The 18,786-nt window shown below is 43.0% G+C and overlaps 1 protein-coding gene across 1 annotated transcript in view; it reads right to left on the bottom strand.

The window, feature by feature from the left end:
- Nucleotides 1–1,019: 1,019 nt before the first annotated feature.
- The window catches only part of STOX1 (storkhead box 1), a 36,336-nt gene continuing 18,569 nt past the window's right edge, over nucleotides 1,020–18,786 (bottom strand). The window contains exons 2-4 of the mRNA XM_058671554.1: nucleotides 9,444–9,596; nucleotides 5,640–7,980; nucleotides 1,020–1,989 (exon numbers count right to left, since the gene is read on the bottom strand). Coding sequence (XP_058527537.1) covers nucleotides 1,851–1,989; nucleotides 5,640–7,980; nucleotides 9,444–9,596 — 2,633 coding nt within the window. The 3' untranslated portion in view covers nucleotides 1,020–1,850. The remainder of the gene's footprint in view (nucleotides 1,990–5,639; nucleotides 7,981–9,443; nucleotides 9,597–18,786) is intronic.

The raw sequence follows: 18,786 nt of genomic DNA, 5'->3' as shown, positions 1-18,786 counted from the left end.
GAGGATTAGCTTAGTACACCACAGCGCCAGCCCCTGTTATCCCCATTGTTCAGATGATAAAACTAAATCAGAGAAGTGTGGTGAACTGCTCCATCAAACACTTAACGAGGAGAGGAGCTTGGCCTCATATGTGACTGATTCCAAAGCTACTGATTGAGAACAGGTGGCAATGGAGAAACCAAACGCTTGAATTTCCATTGAAGTTACTATGGGGAAAAAAAATGCGGATTACTTATTTTTGAGAATCAGTTCTCAAAACAATAGTTTACTAGCAAACATTCCCATTTTGAGTATCTGTGATTATGAGTTTTGTAGGAAGAGGGAAGTTAGTATTCATTAGTTTAATAACAGACTTCATTTAATATATCCATTTAGTATCACACTGCATTAAGTGGCAAAATCAGATGATTTTCACTGGTACCTAGATGTCTTGAGAATCACAAAGGACTACAAATTGCAAAACTTGACCTAGTCCAAAATAAAAATTGAAACATGTCTCTTGGTGCTCCTTTTGCCAAGGATTGACAGGGACAAATACAGATAAGGAGAGTGGGAAGCAACCCTCAGGAATCCTACATGAACTAAATATTATACAAGATCTTCATTCACTATCATAAGCTTAAGGCTGAGGAGTTGAAAGGATCCTTCAAAAATACCAAGTCCAGGGCCCGGCGGCATGGTCTAGCGGCTAAAGTCCTCACCTTGAACACGCCGGGATCCCATATGGGCGCCGGTGCTAATCCCGGCAGCTACACTTCCCATCCAGCTCCCTGCTTGTGGCCTGGGAAAGCAGTCCAGGACGGCCCAAAGCTTTGGGACCCTGCACCCACATGGAAGACCCAGAAGAGGTTCCTGGTTCCCGGCTTTGGATCGGCATAGCACCGGCCGTTGCGCTCACTTGGGGAGTGAATCATATAACAGAAGATCTTCCTCTCTGTCTCTCCTCTCTGTATATCTGACTTTATAATAAAATAAATAAATCTTAAAAAAAAAAAGAAAACAATGCCTGCTGCAAAGTAGGCAACATATAAATTCATATAAATTCATATAAATTACTGCCTACAACAAAAGCCTACATAGTTAGACAGTATCTGTACAACTCTAAGACCTGCATTTTTTTGAAATGTGTGATGAAATCTGGTGAGATCCTCATAATAATTAGTGTATGTAGGGTCTGCAGCAGTGGCTGCAGCCAATGGCTAATCTCCCACCCTGCAAGTGCCAGGATCCCATTGGCACTGGTTTGCATTCCGGCTGCTCCACTTCCCATCCAGCTCCCCATTTGTGGTCTTAGAAAGCAGTAGAGGATGGCCCAAGGCCTTGGGACCCTGCATCCACATTGGAGACTTGAAGCTCCTGACTCCTGGCTTCAGGTCAGCTCATTTCAATCAGCCATTTAAGGAGTGAACCAGTGAATGGACGATCTTTCTGTCAATATGCCTTTCCAATAAAAATAAATCTATTTTAAGAACATTCATAATCTTCCAAGGAGAACATAGCAAAAGATGGTTCCTTTAAAAAAGAATTAGCGTATGTAAAGAAATTTACTATTAGGTAGTAAAATAGTATCCTATGCATAAACTAATGAATGTCAGAAAATTCAATTATAGGAAGAGAACCAAAAATTTAATATTTTTATTGTAAATAACCTATACTTTCCCAATATATTCCTAGTAAAAATAAGCTTTCAAATTATTTAAACTATCAAAAGGGAGAAATCCAGTAATTAGAACAAAATATGTAATGAGGTTAATAGTCCATAAGCTTAACCTTAGAGGGTTCTTACACACTCAGCTGAAAGATTAGCAATGGCTTACATTTTTACAAAACATAACAGTTTCAAAAGAAGATTAAACATTTATGACAGGAGTTAGCTGTAGTAAGGAACTGGATGTCGGTGTCTGACTGCTGTTCATGCCTTCCTGCAGAAAGTTCTGCCTTCTTTTCAATCCATCCAAAACGACTGAATTAGATGCCAGGCTCTGTGTCCTAAAGATATTAAAAATAACAGAATTATTACCTTCAAAAAGTACCTGGATTTCTAATCAAGGCACTATACATTCATTTGTTACTCTGAAACAACTCATGACTAAGGTATATTTAATGCAGTAAGCTCCCATTCAAACATCTAAGATGCTCCTTAGATCATAAAGGCTTCACAAAAGCGCCTTAGTTATCTGCTGTCAAAAATTAGCCCATATATTCAGGACAAGACCTGTTCTCAGATCCAACAGCAAAGATACTCTAGTTGGAAATAGTCAGCACTTCCCTGAAAAACCTTTTTATGCATCCAAAGTGGCTCATATGTTCCTGTGTAAGTTATGACTTTTATGGGAAGTTACACGGAAGGGAAAAGCCAACTGCTAGATTTTCTTCTATTGACAGTTCTCTTTTCCTGGCAGATGGAAGTTAAGCAAGAGTAGGCCCTTATCGAACACATCTGCCTTGCTTCAGGAAGACAGCGTGCCTGCTGACATGGGCTCTTTATGAAACCCCCCTTTTCCCACAGTGGCTACTCGCCATCAGTTTACTTATTACATTGGCACAGATCCAAAATGTGTCCTCCAATCAGTTTTCCCCCACATAGCCTATCACTCCTAACTCCACAGCTCTTGTACACTTGGGGAGAGCTTACATTTTTTTCTTAGTTCACCTTGGCACTGTGGCCCTCTTTGCTGTAGTGTGAGGTTTTTGTGGGTAATAACAATTACTTGTTCACTTGTATCCACCTAACCCTTATAACTGTGGCACTATTGCTATTCAAATGTTATTTTCCCTTCCCTTCCTTCTTCTGAAGACTTTACAAATTAAAACTCTCAAAATTACATGTAAAGGAATAATAATCCCTAATCTGCCATTTGGTTTGGTTTTGCCAGAAAGTAAAACAAATCTGTGGCTTGGTTTTACACCACCACTGTTGACTTCTGGAGAAAACACGCTTTGACTTAATGACTTAATATAAATCAAATTACTGGTTCAAGTGGAAAATATCTTGTTGTCCAACAAGAAAGCAATGGCATTTAAAAAGTTTACTCCTACGAATTTAGCCTAAGAAATTGGAAATGCCCATATTTATATATAAGACAATTTACTACAGATTAATTAATAATAAAACTGGGAATAATCTCTCAAAAGAAGGAAAAGCAATTATATAAATAACAGGGGTCCAAAAAATCATGAGTAGCCATTAAAAAGAAAAAGCTAGACATATATTTTGAGTGCATGATTTCTATATGTTGAGTGAAAAAAAGAGCAATATTTGATTTGTTGTTAAAAATATATTTTTTACAGCCCGGTAAAATGACTCAGTTGGCTAATCCTTCCCCCTAAAAGTGCTGGGATCCCATATGAGTACTGGTTCATGTCCAGGCTACTTCACCTCCCATCAGCTCACTGCTTATAACCTGAAAAAGCAGTGCAGGGTGGCCCAAAGTCTTAGGACCCTGCACCCATGTGTAGACCCAGAAAAACCTCCTGGCTTCAGATTAGCTCAGCTTTAGCCATTGAGGCCTTTGAGGAGGGAAGCAGTGGATGGAAGCTATTTCTGTGTCTCCTCTATATATATCTGTTGGTACAGTGGCATAACAGGCTACTCCACCTATACTGCCAGCATCTCATATAGATACCAGTTCAAGTACTGGCTGCTGCACTTTTGTTCCAGCCCCTGTTTATGCCCTGGGAAAGCAATAGAGGCTAGTCCAAGTCCTTGGGACCCTGTACCCACATGGGAGACCTTAAGGAAGTTCCTGCTTCCTGAATTCAGACTGGCTTAATTGTGGCCGTTGCAGCCATTTGGGGAGTGAACCAATAGATGGAAGATCTCTTTGTCTCTCCTTCTCTCTGTAACTTTCCCTCTGCAATAAAACAAGTCATATATATACACACACACACACACACACACACACACATATACATGTATATAAAAAATGTCCAGGGACTAGTATTGTGGTAGAGCAGCCTGCAGCGTCAGTATTCCATATGGGCACCAATTCAAGTTCTGGCTGCTTGACCTGTGAACCAGTTTCCAGCTAATGACCTGGGAAAGCAGCAGAAGATGGCCCAGGTACTTGGGCCCTTACCACCCACACGGGAGACCCAGATGAAGCTCCTAGCTCTTGGCTTCAGCTTGGCCTAGCACTGGCCATTGTGGCCATTTAAGGAGTGAGCCAGTGGAGAGATGATCTATCCGTCTCTCCCTTCCATATAAATCTGATCCGCCTTTTCAATTAAAAAAAAATTTAAATTAAAAAAAAAAAGACAAAAGCAACATAGAAAATAGGAACTCAGGCGTGGCGCAGTAGCCTTGTGGCTAAAATCCTTGCCTTGTATGTGCTGGTGATCCTGTATGGGCACTGGTTCTAATGCCAGTGGCGCTGCTTCCCATCCAGCTCCCTGTTTGTGGCCTGGGAAAGCAGTTGAAGATGGCCCAAAGACTTAGGACCCTGCACTCACATGGGAGGACCCAGAAAAGGCTCCAGTCTCCTAGCTCTGGATCAGCTCAGCTCCTGTCATTGTAGCTACTTGAGCAGTGATTCAGTGGACAGAAGATCTTCCTATCTCTCCTCTTCTCTGTATATCTGACTCTGCAATAAAAATATATCTTCTAAAGAAAAAAAAATAGCTGGGGCCCGGCGCAGTGGCCTAGTGGCTAACGTCCTCACCTTGAACATGCCGGATCCCATAGGGGCGCCAGTTCTAATCCCAGTAGCTCCACTTCCCATCCAGCTCCCTGCTTGTGGCTTAATAAAGCAGTCGAGGGTGGCCCAAAGCCTTGGAACCCTGCACCCATATGGGAGACCTGGAGGAAGTTCCTGGCTCCTGACTTTGGGCCGTTGCATTCACGTGGGGAGTAAATCATTGGAAGGAGATCTTCCTCTCTCTCTCTCCTCCTCTTTGTATATGACTTTGTAATAAAAATAAATAAATATTTAAAAAATTAAAAAAAAAATAGCAACTCAGAATGTGCCCAGTAGATAAAATTATATGTTCAATCTAAAGTGTTATAAATACACCAAATATGATTCTAGAAAATCTAGATGGTAATATTATTATAGATGTTTAAAATACTTTAAGAACTTTTTAATTTTTTGTTTCCCCATAAAAACTTATTACTTTTATAAACACATTTTTAGAAACAAGTTACAGTTGGGCTTGGCAGCGTAGCCTAGTGGCTAAGGTCATCGCCTTGATCCCATATGGCCGCTGGTTCTAATCCTGGCAGCTCCACTTCCTCTCTATCTCTCCTACTCTCAGTATATCTGACTTTGTAATAAAAAAAAATAAATAAAATAAAATAAAAAAAAAGAAAAAAAAAAAAAGAAACAAGTTACAGTAACCTGTTCACGCCCAAGAATATAAGTGAACATGAAAAGTTACACTCCTTAGTTTAGAAAATGCTTGGTTTATAGCAGTCCTTATCTTTCGAAATACTTGATGTTATTAGTAAACTGTATTTCACATTGAAAACGAACTCCACTATTATGAAAGACTACTTTGTAACTTTATACAGTTATTCATAAAGGTTGACAGAATTGCATATGCCCGTTCATTTAAGAGTTCCCCACCACATAACTCAATGTACCTTAGATGTGAACACTGCCTATGTGTCAGTGGCCCCTCAAACACTTGTAAGCACTTACCGTGGAGAATCTATTCCACTGTCTCCCGCCACACTGTGAGTTTCTGTTCCTTCCAGGTGACTGTGTTCATGTTGCACATCCGGAGCCAACACTGGCATGTGTGATCCATTGAAAAGCTCTTTGAAATGCTTTCTTGTTTCCTGCTTCTTTGCACTCCAGCTCCAGCTGGCTGTGTTCACTTCTCTGATACGGTCAAGGTCTCCAAGGCTTTCAGCTTCAGCAGTGGCCTTCCTGGCATTGCAGTTACCAAACACACTTCCATCAGCAGGTGCTGGGGCCCGTGAACAGTTAGTCATACCAGGTTCCTCTTCACAGTTAAAACCAAATGGAGTCCCTGAATTTAGTCCATGGGTTTCTGCAGACAGATCAGGTTTTTGGCTTTCGCCTGGGTTTGTGAGCAACCCAGTGGGTTTACAATCTTCATTTTTTGCATTCATCTGAGGCACAAACCTGTCTGTATTGCTGTTATACTCACTCAGAGACCTCTCCATCACTTTTTGCTTTTCTAAATAATTCCACTTGTTTCTGCCTGATAAGGGAAACTGCATGCAGCCAGGCAGCATTTGACAGAAGTCATCATTCTCAGAGAAGTCATCATCCTCTAGATATAATGAACTGCAGGCCCCATCCTCCCCCTCCACCTCATCCTGAGACAAGGCCTGAGCCTCGTCTGGAAGCCCTCTGTGTTCTAGACTCCCAGTCTCTGCATCCTGGACAAATGCTATCCTAGTTGGTTCTTCAGAGTCCCTGTCTTGCTCAGGTTCTTGCAAGTGGTTTGCACCAACTGGGTAATCCAAAAGGCCAAGATTTTGAAACTGGTGTATCGTTTGATCCACTGATCTGGAAGCAGTGCGTGTTTGGCCCAAAGAGGAGAGATTTGGTGAGGGCGGGATATGCTGTGTGTCTTTGGTTTCCCCTGACTTGTCAAAGTAAGCATGACTGTTCAATACATCTGGGATTAGGTCATTTTCTTCCCCATATGCATTATATTTTGACCTGCTTTCCCTAAAGGAACAGCATGTACTACCGTTTCTTTGTAAAACATGAGACTGAGAGTAATTTAAGAGGATATTTCTGTACCCATCCCTGATGGGCTTGACAACAGAGTTATTCACATGAATGGATTCTCCCTGTAATTTTTCATCAGCATGTCCAGCACACAGCTGTTTGGCTTCACCATCAAAGAGTCCCAGGGAGTCCCAAGACTGTGACCTTTGGAGAGGTCTTTCCCTTGGACCAATCTGTCGGAGTTTGATGTCACTGGTCTTGTGAATGCTGTGTCCTTTGGTTATTGGACTCCCTCGCAGAGACAACCCCTGAAAAGGGTTACTGATTCGCTTTTTGTAAATCAGATGGGAGCCTGGCACTGTTGAATTCTCACTTAGTTGTGTCCGTCCTACTGCTTCGTTTGGGATTTTGGTTCTGGGAGTGGGCTGTGGAGCAGGGAGCTCAGGGTGCTGCTCCGCTCCGTGAGCTGGCTGGAGTTCACTGCCCTGACTCCTTGCTTTGTGTCTGTCCCTGTGTGAATAGCTTCGCCTGTGGGGCTTTGCAGGCCGACCCTGCCTTGGCCTAACTCTGTCTCTTAAAGGATATTTCTGCCTGGATGTCAGCACATCAGTGGAAGTGCCCTGGCTGTTAATTTTTTTCTGTTCTTCGTATTTTTGCATTAGGACAGTATGTTTGTTTAAGTTGTCAATAGTCAAAACAGGGTTAATCCTTTTGATGATCTCATGTTCAACATCTCGAGGGATATTGTCCAAGTCATCTTCATCTCGGACAGGCCATTCTTCAGGTGGAAACTGGGCAGAGAAACTGCTGTACTCAGCTTTGGGCTTCTCCCTTCTGGATATGCTGCGCCACCAGAGACTAAAACCAAACTTCTTGCCTTTTTCTTTGTCTTTTGAATACAATAAAGGTTTGGTGCTGTCACAGACATCATTCTCCTCAGACACTGAAACTGCTTGATTCTGCACTAATGGTTTGGATTGCCCGAGATCTTTCTGGCATTTTCTAGTCACTTCCACAGCAGGTGGTGGTTCAACATCCCGAGTGCACACATCAGGGAAACACTGGCATGACTGGCAATGGAACACAAGGGCAGCATTCTCATTGGTTGCACCTGCGCAGCCCTCGGCGCTCACCAGATAAGTCAGGGAAGTTGGCCCCGGGCGACTGCCACTAGGCAGGGAGACTCCCCGGTTTTCCTGAGTGGTTGTAGTTGTGACAAAGTAAGTGTGAGGAGTCACGATGAAGTAGCCTTCCCCTGTGTGATAAATCTTCCTGTCTTTTATCAGAGCTCCCAGAGTGGTATAGAGAATGTCTTGAGATGGAACGGTGATGCCTAAACAAGGAAGCATTTGACACGGATAGATTCTAAGTCAGAAGAAGTTTGAATGAAATCAGTAAGTCAGAAACAACACGAACTCTTGATAAACTCAGTTGATTTAGTACAGTTAATATATATAATTAAAAGATCAAAAGCATAAACAATAGCCATAATTTAATTAAATAAAAGGAATATAATTTGGCCCACAGAAAGACACATGATAGGTTAATCATTAAATAACAAAAAAGGTCAGAATTCACTCAAATATAAACCCATTAAATATTTAAACTTCTTAGTGGGCAAACACAGAAAGCCTTTGAAACTCAGTCCAGTGAACTCAATGTTTGTAAGAATTTTAAGATGGAAACCAGTCTGTGCTTGGATGAAGAAAGACTATTCACCATCTAGATGAGGTCATTTGTCAAAGCCAAAGATAAACAATGTTAAAAGAAATTTCATTTTCTAAATAGCAGGGCTCAAAATGAGAAAAGTAACATTTAAAATGTTGGTATGGAAAAAATTGAAAGGAAACATTATGAGCGGTTACTTTGTATATTTTCTAGATTTTTCTATAAGTATACTGACAAGGGAAAAACATGAGATAATATAAATTTAAGTAGAACTTAAGGAATCAAAAATATCCTTGGGCCCGGCACCGTGGCCTAGCGATTAAAGTCCTCGCCTTGAACACGCCCCGGGATCCCATATGGGCGCTGGTTCTAATCCCGGCAGCTCCACTTCCCATCCAGCTCTCTGCTTGTGGCCTGGGAAAGCAGTCGAGGATGGACCAAAGCTTTGGGACCGTGCACCCATGTGGGAGACCTGGAGGAGGTTCCTGGCTCCTGGCTTTGGATCAGTACAGCACCGGCCATTGCGCTCACTTGGGGAGTGAATCATCGGATGGAAGATCTTCCTCTCTGTCTCTCCTCCTCTCTATATCTGACTTTGTAATAAAAATAAATACATCTTTAAAAAAAAAGTCCTTAATCATGTATTAGGATGTCATGCAGCTATTTTATAAAATGAGATTAAAATATGCTGGTATGGAATGATTGCAAAGATAACGGTTTTAAGCTTCAAAAAAGTGCAAAGGAATAATCCAATTTATGTTATCAAAATGACATTCAAATATGATTTATGAAAGCAAACATAAGAAAATATTAATAGCAGTTGCTTTTTCTGGGATTAAAAAAAGAAAAAATGGAAGAGGGATATGAATTTTTTTGTGTTTTGTGTTCCTTCCAACAGAGTCTGGTTTTTTATTGTTATAAGCATGTAATTTTAGAAAAAGTCCATCTGGAAAGCAAAAGAAATACTACTACTGAATCTATTAATGTAAGCTTTTTTCTAGAAAGATTCTGATATAAGGTAGAAAATTTAAAAAAATATATCACATCATTTATATATGTTTGCTTTTTATATAAACAGACACCAAAAACATATGATAAAGTGCAAATACAAAATGCCAAATACTCCACCTGGGTAATGTTTCATCAGATGCTCCAAAAGTGATTCCTGGGTTACCACAGTCTGAGCTGCATTCATATCAGACACAGCACAGCAAAGGACCTCAGCCAAAGGCACAAACTGAGACTGTGCTATTGGGGCCATTTCCACCGGAAAGACATCACCTAAACGGCAGATCCAAAGACGGAACAAGTGATAAAACGGATACAGCATCAACTGTTTGGAATTAGTGAACCAAAGTTAGCTGCTATCAGTCTTCAGAATCTGTTAACATGATTATATACACAATGATAGAAACTATGCAAGAAAAAGTTTTGCATTACGGTCTTCTTTTAGGAATGTTATAGTACCTGTCACTACCAGCAAGACAGGATTTCATCAAGAAAGGCACCATTGCTAACCAGAACTCGGGTCAGACAATGCTTATAAAAGCAGTACACAGCTTTCAAAGCACTCTTTTTCTCTTTAGATATCATAGAAAGTGGATATCAGAATACTATTACTTAAAATGCAGAAAATTTAAAATACAGAAAGCTATATGAAGTTCAAGCATTGTCTAAAAATCGAGGTGACAAAAGTAGGCTGTCTAATCCTTAATCAGGTGATGTTATTGCAAGTCCATACTTTCTTGGTCAGGGAGACTGGAAAGATCTGAAGATAGGAAAAAGCAGAAATGTTTCCCAATTAGCATGAAGACATGGGGAAAAACCATGTAAGAAGACAAAATAAGGCATGGAAAAACATCAGTTTAGCAATTCTTGTTGGATCGTGTTCAACACCTCTACAGGATCAAAGTGAATTATAAAGCTAGAAATGTAAGCTGGGTCGTATTGCCTTTCCTCCTAGCAACACCTTAAATGTTCTTCTGAATTTGCCATGACTCTGAGGCAGAGTTTGAGATTTTCTCAGGCAACTGTTGGAAAACATTCACTCAACTGAAATTGAAAGACTAGGACTGAGGAAAGAGATTTGGGAATCAACTAATGGAGATGAGACCTGAAGCTAAGGAAAGGAATAGAGAGGCCAAGGAACATGTGAGAGACTATAAGTAAATTGGAGGTGGGACTCAAACTCCAGTTTGGAATGTGGGCATTCCACATAAACTGTTTTCACAAATGCCTGCCCCAATTATTTTATTTATTTGAAAAGCTAAGAGACAGAGCTTCCATCCATTAGTACATTCCCAAATGCCAGCAACAGCCAGACCTGGGCCAGTCTCAAAGTCAGAAGCCCAGAATCCAGTCTAGGCCTCCCATGTGAGTGGCAGGGTGCCAATATAGGTGAGCGAACACCTGCTGCTTCCCAGGGCACACATTATCAGGAAGCTGGCAAGCAGAACAGAGCCCACACTCAATCCCAGACACTCCATATTGGAGGCAGGTATTCCAGGTAGCAGCTTCTTTGCTGTACCAAAAGCTCACACCAATACTATTTTTAAGAGACAGGACAAATAACCCACAAAAAAGAAAAGGCGAGCCAGGTGGCGTGGTTTAGCGACTAAAGTCCTCGCCTTGAACACGCCCCGGGATCCCATATGGGCGCTGGTTCTAATCCTGGCAGCTCCACTTCCCATCCAGTTCTCAGCTTGTGGCCTGGAAAAGCAGTCAAGGACCGCCCAAAGCCTTGGGAGCCCTGTACCCACGCAGGAGACCTGGAGGAGGTTCCTGGCTCCTGGCTTTGGGCCAGTGCACCACTGGTTGTTGCGCTCACTTGGGGAGTGAATTAGTGGATGGAAGATCTTCCTCTCTGTCTCTTCTCCTCTCTGTATATCTGACTTTGCAATAAAAATAAATAAATCTTAAAAAAAAAAAAGCAAAAAGGATACAACTTAAAAAAAAAGGTGCATTAACAGAGGAGAATCAAAAGTGTCAGAAGGTTGAAAGAATCCAAAGATTAAGAAAGGGCTGGACTCTCTGCATGGTCCATGCTCGCAATGAAGGAATCATGACTGGTTATGAACTGTACTACTGTAACAATATGGAGGAATTCAATATGGGGGAAGGGTTTGGGGAGGGGATGGGGGAATCCCAGAGCCTACGAAACTATGTAATAAAATGATATAAAATTTTTAAAAGAAAGCCGGCACATAATGCCATTGCCTGCAATGCTGGCATTCCATTTGAACACCAGTTGAAATCACAGTTGCTCCACATCCAAGCCAGTTCCCTGCCAATGCACCTGGGAAAGCAAAGGAAGATGGTGCAAATACAAAGGTTCCCGCACTGCTGTGGGAGAAGCCAAAAGAAGCTCTTGGCTGCTTGTTTCAGACCAGCCCAGCTTCAACAGTTGCAGCCATTTGGGGAGTGAACCAGTGCAAAATCTGTCTCTCCCCTCCTCTCTCTAAACTCCAGCTTTCAAGTAAATGGGTATGTCTTTTTTTTTTAAGCTAAGGTAAAATGCTATCAGTCTTTTTTCAAGACCTTTTCTAAAAATTTTACTATTTGAAACAGAAAGATAGCAAGCCCCCATCTATCCACTCTGCTGGTTGATTCCCCAACATACCCTTAGTGGCTCAGGGCTAGGCCAGGGCAAAGCTGGAAGCTGGATACTTAGTCCAGGTCTCCCATGGGGTAGCAGGGATCCAGTTAAAGCCATCTGACTTCTACCTCCTAGGTGATTTAAGCCTTGACTTTTGCAGGGGCGAAAAGTTCCAATGGGAAGAGATAGGAACTAGGGAGATGAGTAAGTGAACATGAATTGATCTCCAACTCAAAATGCTCCTCGAAGCTCACCCCAGGCCAGGAGTCCTAGGCCTTCTTCCCCAAATGCGTTTGCTCTGTATCTTTCTGTTTCCCTTTGCATCTTCTTCATTTTCCTCCTCAACCACACAAGATGTCAGATTAAGGCACTTTTTTTCTCGAGAATAACCTTACATGCTTCAAACAAATGACTTTAAACCTTTTATCTGTTCCCTACTTCTCAAAAACATGTTGAAGAAATGACCCTGTCCCTCACTGCACGTGGACTAAAGGCCTCAATTTAAAAAGCAGGGGAACAACAACAACAAAAAGTGGGTGTCTCTCCCCCTTGAAATGCAAGGAGCTAGAGAATAAAGAGAAAAGCAGAAAGAAAAAGGTAACAAGGCTTCTTTGTCTGGCCACACAGTCCCCACTAAAAGCTCACTCATCCCACATTTTCCCTAAACTTAGGTCTCTCTGAACTTTGATACCTTGAAAGAAATGAGAGCTTAGAAAGCCACGGTGTGGCCTGGTGCCCCTGCAGTGCCCACCTGCCCTGGTGGCCAATGTCTGTGGCAGAACCAGGCACATAGCGCTCTTGCACTAGGACTTCTGGGCTAGAACGGAAACAGCCCATTCAGTCCTTATACTTGCTTTCAAATATCCATTTCTCGCGGGGCTGAGAGTGGAGAAGCAGGGATATTTCTGTGCATCTTGACAACATCTCATAAATCTAGAAGTGATCCGAAATAAAAATCTTAAAATAGATTTTTTCAAAAAGTGCTATTTATAGTTAATAAGCAAAAGTTTATGTGAAACAGTTTTCCCCTTAACATTGTTTTTAAGCCTCCAGACAACTTTTGAAACCTAACACTACTACCCAAATCTAAAAACTCTTGGAAAATTTACTCATAATTCCTACCATGGTGTGGGACTGTGTATTTCCCAAGAGTAAACAAATGAACTACCAACCAGAAAGACTAATTACCTGGAGAAAGCTTCCTGTTGCCTTTCTCCTAGGCTGTTGCTAGGAGATGGCCTTCAGGTGCATAAATCATGGAGACCTTTGGTTTGTGCAGAAAAGCAGAGTGAACTCTCACAGCGGAACATTGGTGACCATTGCGGGAATCATATTCAAGCTACAGTCACTTTTGTACTCCTTTGGTTTTTGGAAGGCAACAACTGACAGTTTCTCACCCAAAATCAACTCTCTGTGCAATTGATCCCACTGATGGATGATACAACCAGTTTTCACAATGAGAAGCCAGACCCCATGGCTCTCTCTGTTACTACCGTGGAGTGACTAAGGCGCACCCACAGGGCCTGACCTCCTGGGACCTTTGACCCTTGAGTTGAAGCAGGGATCAGAAGGCTAAAGAGAGATGGGGCCAGTGAATTAACAGTTGACAACAATGGTTCCCTCTGTTTATACAGTTTTGTTGGATGTTTCGGAAATAGAAAAACTGTTGAGACTGAAAAACTAGCTTCTCAAAAAGTACCAATACAAAAGAACCATGTAGTTGAGGCTGTCTGTGCCTAATGTACTTTTTTCTATATTTGCCTGATGTATTTTGATTCTTTTGCTGTATGCCAAAGGGATTTAACTGGTATAAAAATATTTAATATCAAAATTATGATAAAAACAAAGCATGATAGATTTTTATTTATTTGAAAAGCAGACAGAGACATTTAGCTTTCTGGTTCAATCCCCAAATGATCCCAACAGCCAGGGCTATGCCAGGCAGAAGCCAGGAGCCAGATGCTCAATCTAGACTCCTCCCACGTGGGTGGCAACTACTTGGGCCATCACCTGCTGCCTCCCAGGGTCTGCACTGTAGGAAACTGGAATAAGGATTTGGAGCCAGAAGTTGAACTCAGGTATCCTTTAAAAAGTTTTTTTGAAGGGGAAAATGAAAACCCACACAAGGCAATTTAAATGTATGTAGTATGTGGGTATCCAAATAGCAAAATGATTGGAGCCCTTCACTTATCAAAAACTGACCATATTCAGTGAAATCCAGAGCAGGCCCTAGTATCTGATGATCCCATCCAAACCTGACGACACTCAGCCTGCAGTGGGATAGGTAGTCCCTGGCCCCTGGCTTCGAAAACCCCTGGCCAAGATGAATAGACTCCTGGGAAGGTGGAACTTGCCCCTGCGGTTGGACAACAACTCAATGACAACCCTAGCCAATCCAAGCCAGTCACCAAAGTTCTGAGGGAAAAGAAGAGATGGTTTATGTGAGGACACAGTAGGAAGTCTCAGTGGGAAGGCTTTAGAAGAATATCCTACAAGTAAAAAGAGGCTCAAAAAATCATTCCCTCACCAATTCATGTGGTGTGAAGATGCAAACCCCAGTGGTAACTACCAAAAGGTACCCCATGACGCCTCAACAGTGCCTTTTCACCGGAACCAGTGCAGCAGCGAGAGTAAATCAGGCAAATCCACCCCAAGACGACTGGTACCAGGGAGAGTTGTTCAGCCAATAGACTCATGAAGTCTGCCGGTTACAACCCACCCATGGGAAGTGTTAGTCAACTAAAACAAACCAAACATGACATTCTCAAAGAGTGGGAGAGTTAGGGCCAGGCACGAGGGATCAGTTAGCTAAATCCTCACCTTAAAAAGCACCAGGATCCCATCTGGGCGCCAGTTTGCATCCCGACTGTTCCAGTTCCCATCCAGCTCCCTAGTTATGGCCTAGAAAAGCAGTAGAGAATGGCCCAAAGTCTTGGGACCCTGTACTTATGTGGGAGGCCTTGGGACCCTGCACCCACAGGGGAGACCCGGAAGAAGCTCTTGGCTCCTGCTTCATATTGGCTCAGCTCTGGCCATTGTGGCTCATTTGGGGAGTGAATCATCCGATGGAAGATCTTCCTCTCTGTCTCTCCTCCTCTCTGTATATCTGACTTTCCAATAAAAATAAATAATAATAATAATAAAAGAATATTCTTGAAGTAAAAGAATCTTTGTCAAAATTGAAATGTGCTTGTGGTGACATCTCAACAGCTCTAGTCAAATTTCAGGGACAAGGCCAAAGTGTCACATAAAAACTGTACCTTTAAGGGAAACATTATGGTTATATTTGATGGATTTTTTGCTTATTATCTACTTGAAAAGCAAAGTAACAGAAAAAGAACAAGTAAGAGAGGAGAAACAGATCTTCTAACTGCTGGATCCCTCCCCAAATACCCCCCAACAGCCACAGCAAGGCCACACAAGGCAGGAGCCAGAAACTCCATCCCAGGTTCCCACATTGTGGCAGGGGCCTGAGGACTTGGGTCAGCAGTCACTGCTCCCCAAGGAGCTGTCAGTAAGAAGCTAGATCAGTAAAAGTGCTGGGACTTGAAGTGGCAACTCTTGACCTGGGAAACTCAAACAGCAGCTTAACCCACTACCCGACAATACCAGCCCACTCTTCTGTTTTTAAGGCATCTAAACAAATTCCAAGATGATCTGATCCTGGTGTTGACAACCTGACAGTTTAATTACGGGTGCTGGAGTTTAATTTTAAGGGCCACAGAGACACCAAGTGTGCAAAATAGGAAAGATTCCTTTGAAAATGTGTAAAAGTGCTCATATCTGAATTTTTTGTATCAGATGTCAAATTTTTCACAGAATTAAATTCTAGACAAAACTAACTTGACACTGTGTTTTAAAATATAAAGCCTACTCGAAAAACATCTCATCCCTACGCAAATGTGTTTACAGACTCTGCTAGGCAGTCTGCCAGAAATTCATGCATTACTGACCTTCAAATGGTTTAACCGAGCTGCTCTAACGTAGCTAATTACCTGGATTCATGAAACCTGAGACTGTCCTCTTTGGGCGCCTGTATTGAACCACTGTGGGAAAGGTATCTTTTACGTGCATTAGAGATGACAACAGACCACAAATAAAACAGCCTGCAGATACACTCAAGTTTAACCCCCCCATAAAAGGATGTTTTGTTCTAAGTAATCCAAGAAGCTTCCCTGATTTTAACTGCTCTTTTATCCAGTACAGAATTTCCACCAAAATTTTTGAACTTTAAAATGCATCCTGAACTTTTAAACGTGGAAGCATTGGGTGACAAGGTTCTCTTCATCAGAGATAAGACTATGCTCTGTGGAAAACCTCAGTAGTCTCTAATAATTAGATCGATTGTGTTACGACTTCAAATGGGTTCAGAAAAATCAAACAAAATGGAAACAAACAAAAAAAGAAAGCTTTCAAGCCCAGCAAAGTCAAAACCTTCCCCAGGTCTCGATTTTATTTTAGCCAAGCGAGAGAAGGCAGCGGCTTTCTTCCACAACTGGTAACAAATGGTGCCAGGCCTGGGATGCCGGGGCCATTGGATTATCCACCATGGAAGCTGAACTTCTTTCTCCAGCTCGGCAGTGTTGATTTTGGACTCCGGTACCAGCGGTTTCCTTCTGGCAAAGGCTCTCTGTTGAAAGCCAAAGGCTCGGCTCAGGAGGCCACGCTGCTCCACAGCAGGCTTCCTCAATGGTTGATACTCGCACTTGTCTTCCACATAGTCCTCGGTGGCCCGCAGCTGCCACTTCAAGTGACGCATCAATGAGGACAGACTGTCAGTGTGTCACAGACTCTACACCTTGGTTGCCATGGAAAAGAGATGGCCTTACACAAGGCGCCCTCTGCGCCTCTAGCACACCCTTTCCCCATGGCGACCACCTTCACTCTGCATACCGATACAGGGAGGATCAGCTGGGAGAAAACAAGGGGAGCATCTTCAAACCAATCGATTTTAACATTAAAACTGACTCACACTCAGCCCCAAAGCTCTTCAGGCTCTGTGGTGCCCTTTCCCGACCCTTCCTCCCCATTCAAGCTTCTACAATGCGTGTATCAAGGACATCACATAAGTGTGCTGGCTTTCAACAGAAATGACCGCAAGCCTAGTGGTTTAAAACGGCACATAGTCCTATGGGTCAGCAGTCTGGGTTGGGGGCGGGGGCTTAGCTGCTTCCTCTGCCCCCACCTCCCCATCAGAATGGAAGTCAGCGTTGGCCAGCCTGGACTCTTATCCAGAGATTCCAAGGGGAATCTCCTTTTCATGCTCATTCAGGTTCCTGGCAGAATTCAGTTCCTCATGGTCATAGGGCCTGAGGATGGAGGTCCCAATTCCAGGGTGGTAGGCAGACAGAAGCACCTCCCTCGGCGTTTCAAAGGGACTGCATTTCTGTTCCACAGCCCCTTCAAAAGACGAAACGGAATCCCTCTCACATTTGGATTCTGCTTGACTTGCCCTCCTGCCCCTGACTCTGTTTTTGAGGACTCAACGTGAAACGTTCTGCAAGAAAAAGGATCTCAAGGCCAAATATTAATGCTGCTGGGGATGGTAATGGCATCATGGTCCCTTAAACACTTAAACAATCCACAGCAGACCCCCTTCCCACCCTCATCCCGATTTAAAGTCTATAATCTAATTACATCTGCCAAGTCCCTTCTGCCAGGTAAGCTAATATCAGGGTATGGTTTCTCTGGGGAGCCCATTCAGACCATTCCAGGTGAGGTGCCATAGGTGAGGAGCCGGAAAAGGCACAGGCTGTAAACGGTCCTGGTACCAATATTTCCCTCAAAATGGCCAGCCACATTTACTGGAAGTGACAGCTATTGTCATCTTCTAAGATTCTGGGGCCACTGCTGGCAGCAGCAGTGACTGGCAGCTCTCACTTCCACCAGTCATCGCGAGGACTATAAAATACCACTGTACAAAGCTGAGGAAGAGAATTCTGTACTAAGTAGATAAGTTTCCCTACAATATTTTCTTTTACATTGTCACATAGTCATCACATGAAACAGGCCACCATGTGAGGGCGCTGAGCTACCTGACTGGGGCGGGGGCGGGGGGGAGTGCAGTGCAACACGGTTCCAATTCATATCTTGTTCTGTGGCCTCAAGGAAGCCATCTCTCATCTCTGATCTCTATTCTCTCGCCTCTTTATGTGTAGGGCTGAGCTAGGGCAGCATTTCTCAAAATATGACACATCCCATGAATCAATGCTGAAAGAAAAGGAGTCCCAAGGCGCGGCTTAAGGTGCTGAGAACTTCTTTGATAAACCAACTTGATGTAATGTTTCCCAATCATATTTCGCTTTTCTCAATGCTAATTACTGTTACCCTTCAGCTGTGACTTCCCGCCATGCAAAGGGGCTTCCCCTTGCTACCTGTGGCCTCATCCACACTGCCTTCTACCACGCACCTCCCTGCTTCAAGATCCTTCAGGATTATTGCAGTCAAGCTCATGCTGAAGTGGCTCTACCAGCAACAATGCTCTGAGCTCACCTGCTAGAAAGATGCTCTCCTCACTCACATGACATCACAGAGGAAGCAAGTGAGGAATGTCTCCTTCAACTCAGTACTAAGCTCTCACAGCATGCTGACATCACAGCACAGTGCCTCGATCATTGCTTTTGCAGCACAGAATTTACTGGGTATCTACTACGTGCCAGTTACCAGGAATGCAACAGCAAACAGGACACAGATCTGGCCCTTAAAGGGTTTCAGCTTTACTGAAAGAGCAGTGGTCAGAGGCTATCATAATGCAAGCATCAAGTCCACCCCACATGGTACTCAGTCTGATCGGGGCTCCCCACTTGAATGAATGCTCTGCTCAGACATTCTGCTAGGTAGGACCTAGGCAGGACTCCGAGTAGGAGGCAGACTTGT

The sequence above is a fragment of the Ochotona princeps genome, chromosome 13 (assembly GCF_030435755.1).
Source record: "Ochotona princeps isolate mOchPri1 chromosome 13, mOchPri1.hap1, whole genome shotgun sequence".
In the NCBI taxonomy this organism is placed as follows: Eukaryota; Metazoa; Chordata; class Mammalia; order Lagomorpha; family Ochotonidae; genus Ochotona; species Ochotona princeps.
This window is presented reverse-complemented; position numbering and strand designations above follow the sequence as displayed.